At 54.2% G+C, this 21,385-nt stretch overlaps 3 protein-coding genes across 18 annotated transcripts in view; 1 reads left to right on the forward strand and 2 right to left on the reverse strand.

Annotated features, from left to right (window-relative positions):
• The first annotated feature begins 12 nt into the window (after positions 1-12).
• On the forward strand, positions 13-14,552 carry Ttc16 (tetratricopeptide repeat domain 16). 10 transcript variants are annotated; one of them, XM_052723090.1, is made up of 14 exons: positions 13-287; positions 1,921-2,084; positions 2,375-2,465; positions 2,646-2,789; positions 4,421-4,521; positions 4,604-4,733; positions 6,439-6,653; positions 7,350-7,594; positions 7,701-7,842; positions 8,924-9,089; positions 9,425-9,567; positions 9,724-9,892; positions 12,758-12,833; positions 13,685-14,552. In XM_052723090.1, the coding sequence occupies exons 1-14, from the start codon at positions 270-272 to the stop codon at positions 14,401-14,403; spliced, it is 2,523 nt and encodes an 840-aa protein (XP_052579050.1). In that variant the 5' UTR covers positions 13-269; the 3' UTR covers positions 14,404-14,552. The 10 variants fall into 10 exon arrangements, with proteins under 10 accessions (XP_052579050.1, XP_052579051.1, XP_052579053.1 ...); XM_052723091.1 differs by having other exon boundaries at positions 2,650-2,789; positions 4,609-4,733; XM_052723093.1 differs by having other exon boundaries at positions 13-250.
• Tor2a (torsin family 2 member A) lies at positions 14,486-18,532 on the reverse strand. Of its 5 annotated transcripts, none has more exons than XM_052723105.1 (5): positions 18,272-18,475; positions 17,081-17,346; positions 16,328-16,500; positions 15,498-15,625; positions 14,486-15,195 (listed from the first exon to the last, which is right to left on the reverse strand). In XM_052723105.1, the coding sequence occupies exons 1-5, from the start codon at positions 18,420-18,422 to the stop codon at positions 14,951-14,953; spliced, it is 963 nt and encodes a 320-aa protein (XP_052579065.1). In that variant the 5' UTR covers positions 18,423-18,475; the 3' UTR covers positions 14,486-14,950. The 5 variants fall into 5 exon arrangements, with proteins under 5 accessions (XP_052579065.1, XP_052579063.1, XP_052579066.1 ...); XM_052723103.1 differs by having other exon boundaries at positions 16,328-16,503; positions 18,272-18,474; XM_052723108.1 differs by having other exon boundaries at positions 15,093-15,195; positions 15,494-15,625; positions 16,328-16,503; positions 18,272-18,476.
• A 1,918-nt stretch (positions 18,533-20,450) lies between these two features.
• Positions 20,451-21,385, reverse strand: part of Sh2d3c (SH2 domain containing 3C) — a 35,209-nt gene continuing 34,274 nt past the window's right edge. For all 3 annotated transcript variants that reach the window (XM_052724257.1, XM_052724258.1, XM_052724259.1), the window contains one exon: positions 20,451-21,026. In XM_052724257.1, coding sequence (XP_052580217.1) covers positions 20,851-21,026 — 176 coding nt within the window. In that variant the 3' untranslated portion in view covers positions 20,451-20,850. The remainder of the gene's footprint in view (positions 21,027-21,385) is intronic.

Consider the following 21,385-nt stretch of genomic DNA (forward strand, 5'->3'; position numbering starts at 1 on the left):
CCTCCGGGTGCATTCCACGGCGGCGCGTCACCCGGTATCGCCCGCGCCTCCCTACGTTTTCACCCCGCCCAGCTCGGCGCGCACAGCTGCACAGCTCGCAGATTCTTTCCTTGACGTAGGCCTCGCCCGGCCTTGTGATGTTTCTACTGACTGTCGGGGCGTGGCCAAATGGGCGGAGCCTCTGGGCATCCTGAAGCTGGTGCCTAGCAACAAGGAAGGCAGGGAAACAGGAAGTTAGCTCAGCCCAGAGGTCCGTCTGGAAACCAGTCATGACAGACAACAGCGAGGTGAGGGCTGAGAAGGGGAAAGCCAGCCGAGGCAGAGGGCAGGGCCACAAGCAAGGCTTGAGGCAGAGCCGGCCAAGCCCTTCAGGGGACCTAGGAGAGTTCATCGTTTGCAGTGTGGGAGGGGAGAAGGGTGACTGGCCGCCTACTCCAAAAGGAGAAGGCAGAGAAGTTCTTAATTGTAGTTGTTCTGTGTTTGTTTGTTGTTTTGGTTTTTCAAGACAGGGTTTCGCTGTATAGCCCTGGCTGTCCTGGAACTCGCTCTGTAGACCAGGCTGGCTTCTAACTCAGAGATCCGCCTCCCTCTGTCTCCTGAGTGATGGGATTAAAGGCGTGCGCCACCACCACCCGGCTTGTTTTGTTTTTCATAGACAGGTTTTCATTATACAGACCAGGCTGGCCTCTAACACAGAGAAATCTGCCTGCCTCTGACTCTCAAGTGCAGGTTGTAAGTTCTGGAACTCGGATGGTAAAGTATCCTGGCAGTCGGCAGTGACCATAAAGTCACTGTAAGCATGGCAGCTTACAGCTTTGCTCCAGGGAAAGGTTTCCCCAATGCAAGTGTTAACAACAGAAAGTATTAGAGTTCTGCTCCGCTCTGCTCCAGCAAAGTGTTACAGCTCTGCTTAGGTCCCCTGGAGTGTAACAACTCTGCTCTGCTAGGGGAAAGTTTCCCCAGCCCACAAAAGGGTCATACCTCACTACAACCCTCACTAAGAGATTTGCTGGGAAGGGAAGATACGTGAGAGTGTGGCTGCCTCGAGGTGAGGAGCAGCAACTAAACAGGATACAGAGTTCATATAAGGCTGGGGGTGGGTGGCGCTTTCCAGGGTGGCTTGGGATTGGTGGGGTGTTGTCCCCTGATTCTGGAGCAAGCTCGGAGATTGGTGGGATTTAATGTTCCGTGATTAGTGGGATTTCATGCTCAGAGATTGTGGGATTCTGCAGTCTGACTTTGGGGGCCAGGTCAGGGATTGGTGGGATTTCAAGCCCTGGTCCTGGGGTCAAATCCGGGTCAGGGTGTTTTTCCTTGGCCCAGGTCTCCAGAGGGTCTAGTCAGGGGCATGGTGTGTTTTCCTTGGCCCTTTTTGCTCTACACAGGTATTAAAGGTGTGTGTCACCACTGCTCAGCCCAAGTGGAGAGCTTTTGAGAAGTGAAACACGGGGCTGGAGGATGGACAGATGATAATAGGTCCCTGATTCTGGTGACGGACGGATGATGGGGAGGGTAACCACACAGAAGTGAGAAGTCAGGGGAAGTGCTTGCTCAGTTGTGTCCAGCTGAGTGTGAGAGTACTGGGGGATTTACAAGGAATCTCAGAGCCCAGATGTGGAGCTGGGTCTGAGCTGGGGTGCTGAGAACAATGGGCAGCTATAACACAAGAGGAGAGAGGGCCGGGGCTGCAGTGGCTGTGAGGACTCTTATCTCTTCATCTTGACCACAGGAGAGGGAGAGAGGCAGGGCTAGAGAAATGTGGGACGTCTGGAGGACAGTCACACCCCAGACTGGATGTTCCTTCTACCAGGGGCCTTCCCCACACCTCCTCCACCAGGCAGAGTCCCTGGGGAAAGTGTAGGAGTGATGTGGGGTGCTCCCTGAGGCCTTCCAAGCTTACTGCCCCTGCTTTGGTTCTAGGAACCTGACAATGCTCACTCACAGAAAATCCCAAAGCTACAGGTTCCTGAAACCCCAGAGAACACCATGCAACGTATTTTCGGGACCAGCCAGGTGTTCTACAGCGTGAGTGATATGAAAGCAAGGATGACCGGGTCAACAGTGCCTGTCAAAGTCAAGGAGTAGTAAGTGACTTCCTTGTCCCCAGCCCCAGGCTCCTGTCCCACACAGCCATTAAGGGGGAATGCAGCCCTGAGCTGGCTGCTGTCCCTCTCTGGGCCTCAGAACACTCATGGATAAAAAGTGGAGAGAGCCCCAAAAAACGCCAGCCCGCCCTCCCTGGAACTCTGCTGACTCTTCCAGCCTCTCCACTTCCGCCCGCCCCTCCCACCTGCCCCACTGTAGCCCAGAGAATGTCCTGGGCTGGTCCAAGATCAAGGCCAGCCCCGCTGCCTGAACTCTCCTGTCCTCACAGCTATCACCAAGGCCACATGTGCCTAGAACAGGAGGACTGGGAGATGGCCGTCCTCTACTTCTCCCGTGCCCTCCACCTGGACCCCCAACTGGTAAGAGGAGAGTGAGTCAGAACGGCCACTGGCAGCTCCTCCCTCACGGGCACACCTGCTAGGCCCTTCCTCCCAGGACCACCAAGTTCTTTTAAGGCTTGAGGAGCCGGACACTCCCTCTCCTTGCCCTGAGGGGCAGATGGTGGAGAAGACACAGCAGCCTGGGTCTCTTTCCTTCAGGTAGACTTCTATGTTTTCCGTGCGGAGGCCTTCATCCAACTCTGTGACTTCTCCTCTGCCCTCCAGAACCTGCGCAGGGCCTACTCCTACCAACCAGATAATACCAAATACCTGGAACGGCTGGCCTTTGTGCTCTACCTACAGGTGCCTGGGCTGCTCCCACCCAGAGGAGTGCACACCTTATGCCAGCCGCAGGCTCGCCTGCCCTCCAGCTGTCTGGAGCCTTTCTGGAATCAGATCTGAGTGCTTGGGGACTCCTCGTGTCTGTGCCCCCCACCTGCTGCCCCCTCACAGACTTACTAGTTTTAGACAGCTAGGGGTGTCTCAATAGAGCTTTGCCTCGAGGACAGGAGCCGCTCTCCACAGTCTGGGAGGCTTGCCACCAGCCGCGTGGAAATGGTGAGCTGTCAAAATGGGGCAAGTATAACAACGAAATTTGAAATTTGATTGCTTTGTACTGGTGGGGTGTAGCTCAGAGGCAGGATGCCTACCTCACCTACAGGGGGCCCTGGGTACTGTGCCTAGTACTAAGTGAAAGGTTCATTGCTTAAAATTAACCTTGAAACAATAAATTTATTTTTACATTTATTTATTCATGCCGTAGTCAGTTGTGGGTCCTGGGCGTCACACTCAGGTCATCAGGCTTGGTGACAATGCACCTTTACCACTGAGTCACCTCGCTACCCTCAGTGTCCACTTTTGTTCTTTGGGGGGTTGGGGATTTTTTGGTTTGTTTGTTTTTTGTTTTGTTGTTGTTTGTTGTTTGTTTTTGTTTTTGAGAGAGGGTTTCTCTGTGTAACAGCCCTGGCTGTTCTGGAACTCTCTATGTAGACCAGGCTGACCCTGAACTCACAGAGATCCCCCTGCCTCAGCCTCCCGAGTGCTGGATTTAAAGGTGTACGCCACCACCACCAAGCAATGTCTGTTTTTGTTGTTTTGAAGGCCAAATATTGATTGGGTAGAAGCTGAGTTGGGGCACAGCAGTGGTAGATCATTGCCTAGCGTAACAGGGGCCTGAGTTAGAGCCCCAGTACCACAGAACATGAAATCATCCGGTTCTTACAGAGGCGCTTCAGGGGCCAGTAAGATGGCTCGGCAGATAAGCGTGCTTGCCTCTAAATCTGACAACCTGAGTTTGCTATCTGAGACCTACATGGTGGAAAGAACTGACTCCTGCAAGTTACCTAGGACTTCCACGTATGTGCTGCCACAGGTGTCTGCCCCCACTCATACACAAAATAAATCAATGTAATAGAAAAGAAACACTGGGCCAGACGTGGTGACTCAGGTTTACAGTCCCAGCACTCCAGACACAGGCAGGAAGATTGTCCTGAGTTCAAAGTCTGCCTGGGTTACATAGTTCCAGGCCAGTGTGGGCTACAGTGTGAATCACTATCTAACCAAACAATCATACCTGAGAAGGAGAAAGGGGACCCCTCGAGGCACTCAAATAACTGTGTCCTGCCTCCCACTTCCTGTGTGACCCCGAGAAAGTCACTTCACCTCTCTGAGCCTCTTTCCTTCGTCTGAAAGGGGGATGCTTGTGAGTGCCAGACTTTTGGCCAGAGGCCTAGCACGCTCACTCACTGCCCCACTCTGTCTCATTAGCTGTGTGCTGCTGTGTTCCTCTTGCTTCTTGGTATCTCTGCGAAGTTCTGCATCTCCATCTCAGTCTCTTGAAGTCTCTGTCCAGGTTTCTCTCCCTATCCTCTGCCAACTGTGGAGTTCATTGGAGCTGGAGTTATAAGCAGAACTGACAGTCCCTGTCTCCTCAGGGCCAGTGCCTGTATGAGCTGTGTGACTTCCAGGAAGCCCTGTATGTCTTCCTGCAGGCCTCTGACCTCCAGCCCCAGAACCCTTCTTTCAGTTACCGATGGTGAGTGCGAGGCGCCTCTCCCCTCCCAGCAGCCTGCCCCTCACTGCCCCAGGCTGAGTACACGCCTGCCCTTTGCCCCCAGCATAGCCTGCCTGCTGGCCCTCAAGCGGCATCAGGACTGCCTCTCACTCATCACCAGGGAGGTGAAGCAAGGCAGGGCCAGTGCTGATGTCTACATTCTCCGGGCCCGGATCTACAACTTCTTCCAGAAGGTAGTGAACAGTGGGCAGGGCAGGGGTTGTGGGCTGGAGCCTCCAGTGTGCCCCAAGATCATAGAGGGGCAAGGCCAGCTGGAAGTCTTATCCCCATCAGTCCACATAGAGCCCAAGGCCCTGCCTACTGAGATAGCTGTCCTTCGTCACCCAGCCCTGGCTTTGTGTCGCACTGCACTAGGCTCTGTGGCAACCACAAAAGGGGCAGGAGTGAGTGTGTCACGCTATCCCTGTGACTTAGAGTCTTGACTGAGACTTGGGTTCTGGGGATCCAAACTGCGGTCCTCAAGCCTGAGTGGGAAGCGCTCTGCCAGTAACTGTCCCCAGCCCTCAGCTGTGTGGCATCCAGGACACCATAGACATTGGCTGATGCAGTCTCCCTGCCTTGCTTTTTCCCCTTTTCTTTCTTTTTTTGGGGGGTGGGGGGGGTGGGGGGCTCTTTTGGTTTTTTAGAGACAGGGTTTCTCTGTGTAGCTCTGGCTATCTTGGAACTCTGTAGAGCAGGCTGGCCTCGAACTCAGAGCTCCGCCTGCCTGTGCTGGGATTAGACATGGAGAAGTTCTAAAGCTCCTTGCCTCCCTGCTGGGCTGAGCATGGGTACAGAGTACAGGGAAGAGCTGGGGACAAGGGATACAGGCTGGCAGGGAGCAGGTTAAGGAGAATGGAGGCGGAGAGGAGGGGCCTGCAGTCTTCCTAGAGTGTTCCCGGGGCAGTGAGCTCTCGGGGATGGGGCCAGCTGTGGAGCCTCAGTTGGGAGGAGGGTGGAGAGGGAGTGAGGATCCAATGGAGGAAAGAGGCTCCAGAACAGTGTGCAGCGTTCTAGGTGAACTGGGTGTTGGCACCAGGAAGGGGAGGAGCCAGAGAGGATGAGAGGAAAAGGGCCGGCAGGTTCACTTCATTTCACCAGGCAAGGAGAGGGAGTGGCTGAGTAAGGGCACCCAGACAGGCTCTAGTCAGAGGCTGGGCCTCTGTGGAGTCCCCTTCACAGGCACGAGTGTGTTCATCATCACTGTTTATTGCTCACTCCCACGTCCACTCTTGTCCTGTGAAAGGCTGTTCTGAACCCAGATCTTTGTCCAGTTCGTCCCCAAGACTGTTGGGAACTCTTGGAACATAAACAATAAAGCAGCCCTGAGGTGACTTGACCAAGGCCATATAGTCGTTCTCCAGCTCAAGCCCACCTCAGCCGCTCCCTCACCACTGCCCAGCCCTCCCAGTGTGCCCTCCAACCAAACCCAAAGGAGAAAGGGGTACTTGCTAAGACTGTGGGCCAGCCAGCCGACCTGCACAGCAGTGGAAGACATTTTTGTCTAGGGATGTTCTCTGCTCATCCCCAGACCTCAGTCTGTCCTTGGTCACAGCTGCTGTTGGTGTAAAGGTCAGGGGGTGGAGGAAGAATGCAGGAGGAGGAGGAAGCAGCAGCACAGTGCCCTCTCCACAGACTTCTGCTCGGAGATGACATTAACACAAACCACTGATGCTGACCCGCTTCACTGAGGTCACACCTGGAAAGGAGCTATTAATGTTGAGGCTGGGGTTGGGTTTCCCCCAACACTTCCTGCCTCATTCAAGAGGCTGGAAATGTAGAACAATAATGCAGGGGACACAGGAGGGATGGTGTGGTGCCAGCCTGTCACCTAGAGGCCTGCCCTTCTCTACTGCTGGGATAGTACCACCCCACCATGCCACCCCTCCACCCCTCCAGGCCAAGCTTTGCTATCAGGACCTTCGAAGCGCCTTGCTCTTCGATCCCACGCACCCGCAGGCCAAAGGGCTGCTCCAGATGATGGTGGACCAGGCCAAGCAGTCCCTCCAAGATGCCAGCACCCTGGCTGTGCAGGGCAAGCTGCACCGCGCACTGAGGCGCATCAGCTGTGCCATTGAGAACAACCCCCTGGACCCCAACCTCTTCCTCTTCCGGTACCAGGGTGGAGAGGGGCTGGTCCTCCTGCAGATCTGTTGTACGGTCTCAGAAGAGTCTCTGACCCTCCCTCGGCCTCAGTTTCTCTCTCTAGCCCCTAATAACCTTCACCTGCTTTCGACTGGGGTCATGATATCATAGTCTCCATGATAACCTGGGAATCCTAGTACCCCAGCCAGGCCTGCTGAGTAGTTCATGCTGGGAGGGCAAGAGACTAGGGGTTGTATCTGGTCCCCCAAGGATTTGGTGTCATTCAATCTCCCTAATCATTGGTTTTCTCATCTCAACAGTTGGCTAAAGTATGTGTACACGAAGGCCTGAAGAGGGGCATGTGAGATGGTTCAGTGGATAAAGTAGCCTGAGGAACAAACCTGTCAACCTGAGTTCAAGTCCCAGAAACCACATAAATGTGGAAGGAGAGAACTGACTCCATAAAGCTGTCCTGAACATACAGGCCAGCACATAGCTGGTTTCCAAAATGGGAAACTATCCTTGAGAAATGACAAATACTGGTGACTAATAGGTTATGCAGGCAGCAATTGTGGACCAGTACCAGAGGACAGACCGAGGGCTTGAGGCAGAATTCATGACTGTTAGTCAAAGGTCATGGATAAGAACGCCCAGGGTGGCCAGTGGCCTTCTAGCCAAATAGGATGCTTTGATCCTTCCTTTACCTGCCATGTCCACCACCATAGGGGCACCTTGTACAGACGGCTCCAGCAATTCGACCCAGCTGTGGAAGACTTCCTGAAGGCGCTGGACATGGTGACTGACAGCCAGGACAGCCTGGTGCAGAAGGTACAGCGTCAGCTGCTGCTGACCTACAACGACTTTGCCGTGCACTGCTACACCCAGGGTGCCTATCAGGAGGGTGTGCTGCTGCTGAACAAGGCAATCAGGGATGAGCAGAATGAGAAGGGCCTGTACATCAACCGTGGGGGTGAGCTGGGTGGTCAGACCCTGGCTAATGCCTGAGGCAGCCAGGCTGGGTCCTGGCTTTGGTCTGGGAGTTGGGGATGCACTCAGACTTCGCCCTCGGGTCCTAGATTGCTTCTTCCAGCTGGGCAACCTGTCCTTCGCGGAGGCGGACTACAAGCAGGCGCTGGCACTGAGCCCACACGATGAGGGAGCCAACATCCGCATGGGTGTGCTGCAGGAGAAGATGGGATTCTGTGAGCAGACGCGCAGGTGTCTGGGGGCGTGGCCAGTGGGGGCGTGGCCAGGGAGGGTGCGGTCAGAGAGCGCAGCTAAGGAGGGTGGTGGGCAGGGAATGGGCTCACCAAAGCCACCTGCTGCTTGTCTTCTGGACAGATTTTATTCACATCCTCACCACAAAGACTTTCATTTGATTATTTTAGCGATTAAAGCTTTTTAATGAAAAAATTAAATATTCAATAATATATGATTCAGAATGTCTTTTTTGTTTGTTTTTGAGACCGTTTCTTTGTGTAGCCTTGGCTGTCCTTGGATCTCGCTCTGTAGCCCAGGCTGGCCTCGAACTCACAGAGCTCTGCCTGCCTCTGCCTCCCGAGTTCTGGGATTAAAGGCGTGCGCCACCACCAAGGGTTTTGGAATGTATTTTCAAGGCCTGCCTTCCCACCCACTAGCCTCCCTCTGAAGATCCCTCCAGGACTTCTGTTGATTCCCAGCACCCACGTGGCAGCTCACAGCCGCCTGTTACCCCAGTTCCAAGTGATCAAGCATGTAAATGGTTCCCAAACATGCAGGCAAAACACCCATACACATTTCAAAAAATGTTAGCTCTAGATGTAGTGGCCCACACCTTTAATACTAGTGTTTGGGAGGCAGAGGCAGGTGGACCGCTAAGAGTTCTAGGCCAGCCTGGTCTATATACTGAATCCCAGTAATGCTAAAACTACATAGTGAGACCTTGTTTCAAAAAACTGAAGTAAAGAAAACAAAACAAGCCGGGCGGTGGTGGCGCACACCTTTAATCCCAGCACTCAGGAGGCAGAGGCAGGCGGATCTCTGTGAGTTCAAGGTCAACCTGGTCTACAGAGTGAGTTCTAAGACAGGCAGAGCTGTTATATAGAGAAACCCTGTCTTGAAAAACCAAAAAAAAGAAGAAAAAAGAAAGAAAACAAAAACTATTAGGGTATACCAAAGTTATAGTACTCAAGTGTCCAGTCCATCGAGGGTGTGGCCAACAGGAGTGAGAGGGAGCAGAGGCCCTGGTTTTCCTTCAACTCCTTGGTGCTCACCGCTCCTGGGTGGCCCAGCTCATGGCAGCCTTGGGCATGTCCCTCAGGCAGTTCCAGATGGCGGAGGAACACTTCACAGCAGCCATAAAGCACAACCCTGACAAAGCCCAGTACTACCTGCACAGGGCCAAGAGCCGACAGCTCCTGCGGAACACTTTGGGGGCCCGCCAGGATGTTGCCACTGTGCTGCTCCTGAACCCCAACCAACCAAAGGTGGGCTCCTGCTGAACCAGAAAGGCCCACGCCCTGGCCACTTGATTGCTGTTCCTGTCCCTAAAAGAAACTGGCGACAATGAGCTGCCACTCCCACTAGCCTTCCTCCCTCCATTCCATCCACAGGTGTAGAGTGAGACTCATGGGTACAGGCCCAGCTGCCCCAAAGCTAGGCCCTGCTCCCCATTAGGGACCGGTCCATTTCTCTCGGTCGCCTGCTCCTTCTGGGGCAAAGGCCCCAGTTTAGAAAGTTTGCAGATGCCTTCCCTGTTCATCCCTAGGGCAAGGTAGCACCACCCCTCTCCTCACCGTCCAACCCTGCTGTTCCCTGGCAGATGGCCCCACTGATGAACAACCTCTTCCCCGGCATGACTGTGGAAGAAGTGCTTCACAGCCAAGTGGCCCATCTGGCCAGGCTCCAGCTGCGTCAGACAATAGAAAGCAGTCCAAGGACCAGCCACCCACAAAGCATTGTGGCGTAAGCTTGTGGGAGCCCTGGCCAGCAGTGGGAGCAGGTGGGGACTCAGAACTCCTCTGATCTAGTTGCCTCATAAGGCCTGCAGCTGTCTGGTCCCTGGGGACAGCAGGTTGGATCTAGAGACTGATCAAAGACCCTGGGACCATGACTTGTCAGGCAGAGGTTAATGGAGCGCCAGAAAGCCCGAGCCTTGGTGGAGTCCTGGAATAAGAAACATCCTTTCAATGAGATCCCGGAAGAGGAAGTGGCTATTTTCCAGACCCCACAGGATGAGACCCTGGAAGATAAGACGGAACTCGAGAGAGAGGAAGCAGAAGAGAAAAAGGTGAGGAACTTAGGCTGGGGCCTAGACCCTTGGAGCCTAGTGTGGCTGACCTCATTTGAGACGGAGACACAGCAAGGAGTGCCCTGTGACTGTCCTCTCAGCAGGAGAGTGACAGGGTCCGATTGGCCTCACCTACTCACCCACCCCACGAGGTTTCTCTGTGTAGCCATGGCTGGTCTGGAACTCACACCTGCCTCTGCCTCCCGAGTGCTGCGATTAAAGGCGTGTGCCACCACACCTGACAGATTTGCTTCCTATGAGGTCACTCTGCATTGGCACAGTTGCTTCTGAACTTCAGCACATGGGGCTGGGGCCGGAGCTCTGGTCCAAGTGACATGGGACATGAGGGCCTCCCCATAGAGATGGTGGCTGCAGCAGAGCCAGGTGGAGAGGGGAGGGTGCTAGATTCCCTGTAGAAGTTCTGGGACACTCAACAAGGCTGAACTACAATGCCAAAGGTGATTGACGTCTACGTGCTCTGGGAGCATCGGCAATGTCATGTCTCTAGAACTGTGAGCCTCCCGTCTGATTGAGAGACGATGCTATGATCACACACCGCTTGGAGCACTGGCCACTTGTGCCTTGCTTTCCTTACTAAACTCTCCATGAAGTCTTTTCATTGACTACAGCATGGACAAGCACACAAAGTATGTGTGTGTGTGTGTGTGTATGTGTGTGTGTCTTGTGTTATTTGTACGTTGTCTGTGCAGGACACATGCCCACATGGAGGCCAGAGGCCAGAGGACAACATTGGGTGTCCTTCCTTCTCTATCATGTTGCACCTTACTGAGAATAAGAGAGCCTCAAAATCCTCCTGTCTCCACTTGCTCCAGTTCTGGCATTACAGGTACACATAGCCATCCCAGACCGTATGTAGGTGTTGGGGATTTCGACTCAGGTGCTCACACTTGCATAACCCTTTACCTACTAATCTCTCTTCCCTGTCTGTTGTTATCATTACTTTTCAAGCCAGGGTCTCACTGCATAGCCCTAGCTAGCCTGGAACTCACTCTATAGACAAAACAGAGCTGGCTTCAGACTCACAGAGGTCTGCGTGCCTCTGCCTCCCTGGGCTAGGGTTAAAGGCGTGCCCAGCACACCTGGCCCCTAGCCTGTTTGTTTTTGAGTCAGTGTCTTGCTATGTAGCCCGGCTGGCCTAGAACTCCTTATGCAGTTAGGCTGGCCATCCCCCACCGTAGCCTCCGAAGTGCCGGGCCGCAGGCACGCACCACCACAGCTGAACTCCAGTGTCTGTCTTCAGTGAAGGGCTGGCTGAATTTACAAACTACGTCTTCCACGGCCTCATCACACGGGGGAACAAACACATTCTCAGCTCCCAGAAGGCCCTTGGTGCATGCATCCTCCTTGGCCCCTGCCCGGCTCCCCACTTCTGCACAAGGCTGTGCCAATTCCTAACTCCCTATGTGAGGTTTGCCTTTGCTTTAAATGAACAAGTGTGGCCTGCCGCCCTGTCTCTGGCTCCTTCCCCTAAGTGTTACACTTATACAGTTCACCCAAAGAATGTCTCACCTGTCTATCAACCTGTTTTGCTGTCAACAAATACCAAGTAAGTCTGTGTTCGAGGATGTTATGCAGTTGTAGTGAATGCTCTACCAGTGTCCTTCCCAGCTCACATCCAACAGACAATAACAGACATGCATCTGTGTACCCACTAAAGTCATTGTGGGCATCATCTCTGTGGGAAATAAGCTGAGATGGGCACCGTGAAGAGGCCCGGGTCAAGGGGATGGCGGCACCTGCTGTATGTACCCTGCCCCTCAGCTTTACCTTTTCTCCCACGACAGATGTCATTGTGGGTGGAGGAGGCCACAAGTCCTGCTGGATACAAAACCTATTCTCTCCTCAGCAACAAGTGGCCCCAGCAGGTTGCTTAGGTGCTTGGAGGCTTTGTTCTCTGAATTATGAAATAGTGATGGGGCTGGCGAGATGGCTCAGTGGTTAAGAGCACTGGCTGCTCTTCTAGAGGACCTGGGTTCAATTCCCAGCACCCACATGGCAGCTCACAACTGTCTATAACTCCAGTTCCAGGGAATCTGGCACCTTCGCACAGACATACATGAAAGCAAAACACCAATGCACATAAAATAAGAATAAATGAATCATTTAAAAAATGTTAAAAGAAAGAAGTAGTTATGGCAGAAGTATCCCCACTGGGAACGAAAGAGTGAAATGTGGGAAACAGATTCCTCAGTTCCTAACGTGCATTTCCAGGGCTCAGCACTTCAGTTTGCAGAAGCCTGGCCCCCATGTGAACCAAGGTTCACAGGTATTGCCTGTCTAGCCTGACTACTCCCTGGCCTGCAGTCTCCTTCCCTGGGTGCTCCCACCCATCCTAGAGTCTGTGAGGAACTCTAAGCTTGAGAGAAAGACTGCTAGAGTGGGGGGGGGGAAGGAGTTGGCGACATGGCTCAGTGATTAAAAGTCAACACTGCCTTTGTAGAGGATCTGAGTTTGGTTCCCAGCACCCACACTGGGCTGCTCACAACTGCCTGTAACTCCAGCTCCAGGAGACCTGACGTCCTTTTCTGGCCTCTGTGGGCACCTGTACTCTTGTGTACACACAATCACTTGTGCATACACATTTTTAAAAGTAGAAAATAAGCTGGGTGGTGGTGGCACACACTTTTAATCCTAGCACTCTAGAGGCAGAGGTAGGCAGCTCTCTGAGTTCAAGGCCAAGGCTACACAGAGAAACCCTGTCTGGGGAAGGTGTGGGGGGGGGGGGAGTGGGGGGAGTGGGGGGGATGGGGACTATGGCTGAACCGACCTGTGACCTTCCAGACACAGGGCTGTGAGTGCAAGGGTCTCCCAATCTGCAGCTCCACAGCCTGACTCTTGCTATAGGTGAAGATGCCCCGCAAGGTGATATCCCTGTCAGACAGCTACGTGGACCAGACCTCCTCAGGCTCAGTCTTCAGCAGTAAGTCCTTGATGTTCCTAAGCCTAGTAGACCAAAGCAGCAGAGAGGTCAGAGGTTAATGCTGAACCTTGGGTTCTGCCCTGGATAGCTCTGACACTGCACAAGTGTCTCTTAAGTTAGAAGTGACAGTCCTGACCTCACAAAGCATGTGGTAGGGACTAAGTGTCCCTGAACGAAGTCACACGCCTCATACGTATCCAACGGGTGTTGACTCCCATTTTGCTGTCACCAGCCAAGAGGGATGAAAGGGCAAAGCAAGAAGGCTGCTCCCCAGAAAGCATGGTGTGGAGTGGCAGCCTCAGAGACGGCTGTTCCCAGCGCTCCCTGGTGCAGGGTGGCAGTGTTAGTCCCCTTTCTTCCATTTGGTTATCGTCTCCAATCTGCTCTGTGCTGGTCTAAGTGCCCTGAGACAGGCTTGTGCCTAACAACTGGTGATGTGTGGCCCAGTCCTTGTCCAAGGAGATGAACCCTACGTCAGCTAGGGGAGCAGCCAGACAGACAGACAGGCATATGGGGCTGGGTTTCAGAGGGCAGGGGTGTGATTAGACCTTTCAAGAGCTCATGGTGGACGTCAAGGAGCTGAAGGAAGAGTAGGAGGTAGCTGTGTGTAAGCAGGGATGGGTAGGGCACTGCTGGGGCCGAGTTCGGAGGTTTATGGGAGAACGGGGCTGGGGAGAGACAGGAGAGAGGCCAGGGTGGGTGAGCAGTGCTTAGGCGGCTACTCATCCTGTGCACAGCCCAGGCCAATGGAGGAGGGCCTGGTGGGAGCTGGGAGGCTCCAGAAGCCCCCTCTTCCCAGAGCCCCCTGGAGAGGCAAGCAGGCCTAATGGCTGCTCTCCACACTTGCCCAGTCCTGAGCATGAGCACCTTAGTATCGGAGACATCAACCAGTCAGGAGTATTGGAGTTCTTCCAACACAGCTGTGACATCGTCTGAATACTCACTGCCTAAGTCCTCACAGCCCAGGAAACAAGCCACGACGACGACCACGACCCAAGGCCTCAGCAGGGCTCCCAAGGTCATCCAGTTCTCTGACCTAAACCAGAGCGTGATTGAGACCACACCTCCCTGTAGCCAAAGGCGCCACTCCAGCAAGGCAGAGGCCCCCCAAGGCCCAAAGCCAAAGCCCAAGAAGACAGGGCCTCCCCAGAGCCCAGGAAAACAGGGCCCCAGCCAGAGCTACAGAGTGACAGAAGCCACTGAGGGTCCAAAGTCTAGCAAGAACAGGGCTGACCTGAGCCCGAGGCAGAGGGTCAGGAGAGCCAAGGCTGTTCGTGCCCAGAGCTGGAGAGTCAAGAGCCAGAAATCAGCAAAGACTTCCAGCAAGACCCTCCTTTCCCATGGCAGGGGCGGGAATAGGTCCAGTGAGGCCCAGGGCCAGAGTTCAGGGCCCAGCAAGGCGGAGGAGGCCTCAAGCTCCACTGAGAGCACAACGACAAGCTCCAGCAGGACTGACGCCATCTTGGACCTGAGTTCACATCTCAGCAAACCCAAGAATTCCCAGGACCAGAGCCTGAGCCCCAGGAAGGCCGAGCTCTCACCCACCCCTAGCCACTCTGCTGCTCCCTGAAAAGGAGAGAACAGATTTGCCCAACACCCTAGCTTTCAGAAAAGCTGCCTCCTCCAAGCGCAACAAGAAATCCTGGTCGATGTCCCGATCCTATGGCTAAGTTTATTACCCTGTTCTCTTCTTGTACAAAATTAAAACTTTGAAATCCAGGCTGGCAGCTAGAGTCCCTCCATTTGGTGAAACTGTGAGGTTCCAGTCTGGCCTTGCTGGGTTTCCAGGTCCAGCCACAGGCTGCGATCTGGCCATGGAGCCAGGCAAGGTGTGCAGGTAAAAGCCCCTGATGGAGCAGCCACGAGCCTTTGTCCTGAGTTACAGTTCACATTGAGAAGGCTCAGGCTGCAGGACTACGGCAAGGCAAGGCTGCTGTGCAGTTCTGTGGTGCCCAGGAGTTTCCCAGAGAAGATGTCTTCCAGGCCTTTCTTCATCTTAACTCTGTGCTCTGGGTCCCACTTGCCAGCCAGCCTAGGAAAGAACCCTTCAGGAGACGCCCAGGACTTTCCTGCTTGTTCCGTCTAGACAGAGGTGGCAATGATGCCACCTGGGGTCCTCAGAGGAAAAAGGTGATTCGGGAGGCCACCGTCTTGCAGCCATTGGAGGAGAAGAGCTGTTCATCCTCTGGGAAGTAGGTGGTGCTGTCCAGCACAGCCTGAACCACTTCCTCCTGGGGCTCCAGGCCCAGCTGAGCCAGCTCATTGAGTACACAGTGGCGCACGTGATGCCGCTGCAGAGGGAGAAAGGGCACCACAGCATCCAGCAGGTGTTCCTCCATGATGCCAGACTGCCAGAAGCCATCTGCAGGAAGGGCAGGTAGGCATAGAAGGCATGGTGAGCTTTTCAAGTCGGGAGCTCATGCCCCCTAGGGGTAGTGGTGGTGTAGTGCAAGCTGCAGGAGTCGGGCTGTTTATATGCCCGGTTCAGGTCACAGAGCGGGGGTGTGTGTGTGTGTGTGTGTGTGCGCGCGCGCGCGCGCGCGCGCGCGCGCTCGCATGCAGAAGCCTGGGGGAAGATCTACGGGCAGTGGACAATGCTTCAGACTTAGGGGTCCAGCCCACATGCGTGAAGGCCCCACAAGGACGGGTCCCAGGCCCACTTACGGCGAGGGTTGTTTAACACAGCTCGGGAGACTGCTGGCTCCAGGTCCTGCAGGCTGATTTCTTCCCTGTCCCTGCGGCTGCGCCATGCCTCCAGGGCCACCTGGTTGATCTGCTCGCCACCAGTATTGCTAAAATCACAGGAATCCAAGCTGAGTCTCACTGAGGGACTAGAGGGTAACACCTAACATGATTCAGGAAGCAAAGTAGCCCATTTCCGTCTCCCCCCAGGTCCTATGACAACCAAGTCTCCATAACATGTACATCCCCATGCACTTTACAATTCACAAAACAGTTTGGGGGGTGGGGTTGACAGCGTGTCTTGCTACTGAAGCCACCCTCCTGACTCAGGGTCCAGAGTGCTGGGATTACAAGTGTGTGCCATCACACTCGGGCCAAAGAATCCTTTTATCTATGAATGTACCCTTTACCTAGCTTTCCCCAAGAGGGCAGTGGAGCATTAGCACTGATCCAGATTCAGAAGCAGAGGACAGAGCTCAGAGGCTCAGCAGGTTGTCTTAAGGAGTCACAGCTTGGAAACAGGGCTGGGGTAGAGGGTGGGGTCACTGGTCCCTTCCTCCCAGGCCTGTGTCCTCTCAGTTCCCAGAGGGATGACCAGGCAGGGATCCACACAGAAGCAAGGATCTAAAAGAGCCCAGAAGGGCTTTGAGGATGTGTCTAAGGGGTAGTCAGCCACCTCTCCAGTCACTGGGACAGTGTGAGGAGCTGGGAGAGCCTGTGAGGGCTCCAGGGAAGAGTACCCTGCTGGGGTCACAGGCCCAAGCTGACAGCGGACCTCTGACAGTGTCCCCCACTCAGCCTGCTTGAAATACCTGATAAAAATAAAAATGGCTTTGCGATAGTTGGTCCCGTACACAACCCAAGAGGGGCCCAGGAAGGGCTGCAGGACTTCCATCAGGCCAGGGGGCAGCTTGTCCATCTCATCAAAGAGGAAGAGAGATCGGCCACAGGCAGTGAGGTTCCCCTGGACCCAGCTCTTGAGATCCTTCTATGGGGTAGAGACAGGAGTTCCAAAGAAGTGTAAGACACGCCCCCAACCCCCAACTTCTTCCCAAACCAAGTAAAATCCCCAGAGAGATGATCTGTGTTTCCAGAGAACACCAACCCCTTGAGACAGATGGTAAAAGGGTAGTCTAGAGAGGCGCAGGGACTTGTCCAAGGTCACACAGCCAGTCAACAGGAGAGCAGGGACACAAATCCACGTGCCCCAATTGTCTGTTCGTGACAGCTACTGACTGTGCCATGGGATGCTGAGCCTGCCCCACGGTGTAGGCAGCTAAGACACGAGGAGCAACAGCAATCAGAGGCGGCAGTCACAGGGAGTGCTTTCTGAGCAGGGGGCCTGAGAATGCAGACACAGGTACTCTGTAAGTAATGTCTGCCCTGGACAGTCCTCAAGTCTCTGGTGCACAGCACAGGTGCCAATAATGCCTCCTCCCCTGTATCCGAGAGAGCAAGCTCTGTTCCGTACAGGTTTTGAAGGTTGACGCTCCAGCTGGCTGTGTGGTTTGGAACCCTCTCTGGATTAGAACTGAGGGAAGGGATCCCGGGCACATCCATCATACCTTGTACTGCTCAGTGTGGCTGGGGTGTGGGAAATGGATGATGGGTGAGAAGTAGTGCACATGAGGGCTGCGAAGGCCCCCCTGGAAGAGGTACCGTGCCAGCAGGGAGCTAACGTAGGACTTCCCAGTGCCTGTCCAGCCGTGCAGGGAAAGGACCAGGGGTTTGCTGGGGGCCGGGTCCTGTACAAAGGCCTTCAGTGACTTCACCACCAGGGCCTTGGCCAAATGCTGGCCAGCCAGGTGTTGGGCCAGGTCACATTCCAGACCTAGGGCCACAGAAGGAATATATATCAAAACAGATGACAGGGCTGGTGACTCATGTCTATAATCTCAACATCTGGGAGGCAGAGGCAGCAATTTTCCAGCTAATCAAAGGCTAGCCTGGGCTTATAGTGAGTTCCAACCGGCCTTTAATCCCAGCATTTGGGAGGCAAAGGCAGGGGAATCTCTGAGTTCCAGGCCACCAGCCTGGTCTACATAATGAGTTCCAGTCCAAGAAGGTTTACATGGTGAGACACAGTCTCAAAACAAACCAAGGAGGGAGGGAGGGAGGGAGGGAAGGAGAGAGGGAGAGGGAGGAGAGAGAGAGAGAGAGAGAGAGAAATCAACCGGGCATGGTGGCACAAACCCTTAATCCAGCACTGGAGGCAGGGCCAAGTGGATCTCTGTGAGTTTGAGACCAGCCTGGTTTACATAGTTCCAGGACAGCCAGCGCTACGTAGAGAAACCCTGTCTCAAAAACAAAACAACAAAACAACCCCCAAACCCCAAAGCCCATCAAGGCAGAGGTTCAAGGGGAAAGGCATGTCTGAGACCTCGGGGGTATTTGTCCAAACGAGGGACAGGGGCAGCCACCTCAGCAAGAGCCGGCGCGGCAGCGCCCCCTCCAGGCGGGTCTCTGGATTGCACCAGCCCCGAGTGAGCGCCAGCTGTCCCCAGGTTCAGCTCAGACCCGGGCCATTTGCAGGTTTCTCCTCGGGCGACAAGTTCGCTCAAGGGAGGCCTTCCATGAGCCACCGGGCGCCCCGCTGTCAAAGGCCTCTCTCCACAGGGCACCCCTAAACCGCTGCCTCAGGTTTGTTGCCGGAGGCTCTCTGACCGCCCCCTCCCCCGCCGGTCCCGGCCGCAGCTGCTTCGGCCCCCTGCGAGCTCCCGGCTGCCCACCCCTCCGCCCTGGCTCCCATCCCTCACCCGGCAAGTCCGGCCAGAAGTCGCATTCGCAGAAAGAGCCGAAGCTGCAGCGCAGAGAAGCCACGTCCCAGGCGGTGGCGGTGGCCAAGACCAGTGCGAGCAGCCCGAATATCGAGCCCCAGGGCCGGCAGCCTCGCCTAGCAACCGCCATCCGGTTGAGGCCCGATTTCGGTCTGAGGCCGCCCACTGCCAGAACCTGTAAACTACAACTCCCGGCGCGCACCGCTCCGCGGCAGCCACGCCCATTGCCTGCAACTCCCGTCTTCCCTTCCTAGCTTCTCTAAAGCCCGAAGCGTTGTCTAGCAGCAGTACTGGAAATAGGCCTCCAGGGGGAGCCCGCGAACCGCCCGATCCGAGGCTGTGGTCCGCGTTTCCATGGTCACGGGTAACTAGGGGCCGTCACCTTACCTCAGAAAGAATAAAGGATTGTTAAGAGGGTGACGCAACAATAACAAAAACTTGTGCGGAACCTTACACTTTGCTGAGCGCCTTTTCCAAGCTCTTTAAAAAAATTTATGTGACAAAAGCGTGCTCACTTAGAACAGCTTTTTGAGAGCCTCTCTCTGCCAGTGTCAGGTGCCGTACATGTCCTGTAACACCTGCTATATCCAGGGATGGTGATACTCAATGAAATGTGGTCACAGTGTTTTGGCTCAAAAAATAGTCAGCAGGACCCGTGAGATGGTTCAGTGGGTAAAAACGCTTGCCACCAAGCCTGGGGTCAATCCCCAGAGCCTGCCTAGTGGAAAGAGAGAACCGATTCAGGCTGGGGAGATGGCTCAGAGGTTAAGAGCACCGACTGCTCGTCCAGAGGTCCTGAGTTCAATTCCCAGCAACCACATGGTGGCTCACAGCCATCTATAATGAGATCTGGGCCCTCTTCTGTATGCATAATAAATAATTCTTTTAAAAAGAGAGAGAGAACCAGCCGGGCGGTGGTGGCGCACGCCTTTAATCCCAGCACTCGGGAGGCAGAGCCAGGTGGATCTCTGTGAGTTCAAGGCCAGCCTGGGCTACCAAGTGAGTTCCAGGAGAGGCGCAAAGCTACACAGAGAAACCCTGTCTCGAAAAACCAAAAAAAAAAAAAAAAAAAAAAAAAAAAAAAAGAGAGAGAGAACCAATTCCTGCAAATTGTCCTCTGATCTCCACACATACGTGCACACACGGACTAAATGGATAAAAAGCAAATTAAAAGGCAGTAATGCAGTTTCATAAGTCTGAGTAATTCAGAAAAGTGTAACTTTCCCTTTTCTTTCTTCTGTTTCATTTTTCAAGACAGGATTTCCCTGTGTAGCCCTGGCTGTCCTGGAACTCGCTCTGTAGACCAGGCTGGCCTCAAACTCAGAGATCTGCCTGCCTCTGCCTCCGGGGTGCTGGGATTTAAAAGCGTGCGACTACACTGTCTCGAATCCAATGAACAGGCTCCTGAGGTCTGAGGCTTGAGCGGGGTCCTCACCCCCATCTTCTTGCTTACTCTGCTGCTGTGGCTCAAGAAAGTCTCTTCTCCCACTAGGTGTCAGTCTCTAAAGGAAATTGGGATCCTTTTCTAAAAGATTTTTTTGAGGTGTCGGGGGTCTCACTATGCAGCCTAGGCTGACCTTGAACTCAAAGATCTGCCTGCTTCTGCCTCCAAAGTGATGGGATTAAGTGTGTGAGTCACCACACCCAGTTGAAAGATTTTTTTTTAATTTAATTTTATGTGTATGGGTGTTTTGCTTGCACATCACAAGTGTGTCTGATAATCACAGAGGCCAGAAGGGGGCATCAGATCCCCTGGGACTGGTGTTAGAGATTATAAACCACCATGTGGGTGCTGGGAATTGAACCTGAGCTCTCTGGAATATTAGCCAATGCTCTTAACCACTGAGCCACCTCTCTAGAACCCTAACTTCTAAGAGCTCTTTTACCCCAGACTCTGGGCTTCTTGCTTGTTTATGGCTTCTCTGGACAGGCCCTGGGCTCAGAGAAGAGTGAGGAGTGGGCCCCACTTCCTGCACTGGCTTGGACTGACTGCCTGAGCTCTGGAGATCAGGGAGTGGCTTCTCGCCTGCCCTAACCCTGGCTCCCTGTATACTATGGAAAGTCCTTGGTACTAGCCAGGTATCTGTTGAAGTTTTTCACCGTTCACCTGAGAAAAAGGGCCTCTTTTGACCCAGGCCTCACAGAAGAAAAACAGAAGAAAGAGCCATTAAAGTTTATTATATGAAAGAGAGACATGGCTTCTGTACATGTATTTACAGGTCAGACTTATTTACAGCCAGATAGAGACCTAGAGGAAGGAAGAGGGGTGGGGAGCCTCCCATGGCTCAAAAACAGGGAACCTCTGCGGAAATGGGGGGCAGCGGAAGCCGGTGGGAGGAACAGAGGTTCCTGTCCTTCTGGAAGGGAGACTCAGTGCGTGTGATGGGAGGCTGGAGTTCGGAGTCCATTCAGGACCCTGGAAGTGCAAGGGCGATCCTGGAGCTGAACCCAGAACATTCTTGGGCTGATCACAGTGTCCCTGTGGTGCTCTGGGGAAAGTCCTGAGCCCCTCTGCCCCCAATGCTGCCCGCAGCTGCAGAGAGGCAAGGTCTCCGGGGTCACAGCTCGCTGGAGCGGATGGCAGGTTCCAGCTTGTGAGAGAGGGCAGTGAGGACCTTGTCAAACTTCTCATAGCGCCGGGCCTGGCTGCTGTTGGCACCCTGGCTGCCCCAGAGGAGACGCATCTGGAACTCTGTACTGAACACTTCCAGGAGCTCTGGCCGGGCCTGGAACCCTGCAGGAGTAAGCGTGGGGGTGGGGGGAGCACATGGTCAGGGGTCTCTTCACATCCTTCTGGCCTCACTCTTAGGGATCTTTCCCTAGCCCTGCAGGGACCCAACCAAATACACTGGAGAACACAGCCTGGCAGCTGGCACCTAGTCTTTCTTCAGCTATTTGCAACTCATGATTTGTAAATGACTAGACAATAATTGGCGTGTGTACATGTGTGGGTGGTGCTGGGGGTGGGACCTAGTATTTGTGTATAAACAAATACTCAACCTCTCAGCTACCTCAGCCCTTAAAAGGTAAAATATGGGTTGGGGATTTAGCTCAGTGGTAGAGCGCTTGCCTAGCAAGTGCAAGGCCCTGGGT

The sequence above is a fragment of the Peromyscus californicus genome, unplaced genomic scaffold (assembly GCF_007827085.1).
Source record: "Peromyscus californicus insignis strain IS unplaced genomic scaffold, ASM782708v3 Scaffold_7__1_contigs__length_154581171, whole genome shotgun sequence".
Lineage (NCBI taxonomy): Eukaryota > Metazoa > Chordata > Mammalia > Rodentia > Cricetidae > Peromyscus > Peromyscus californicus.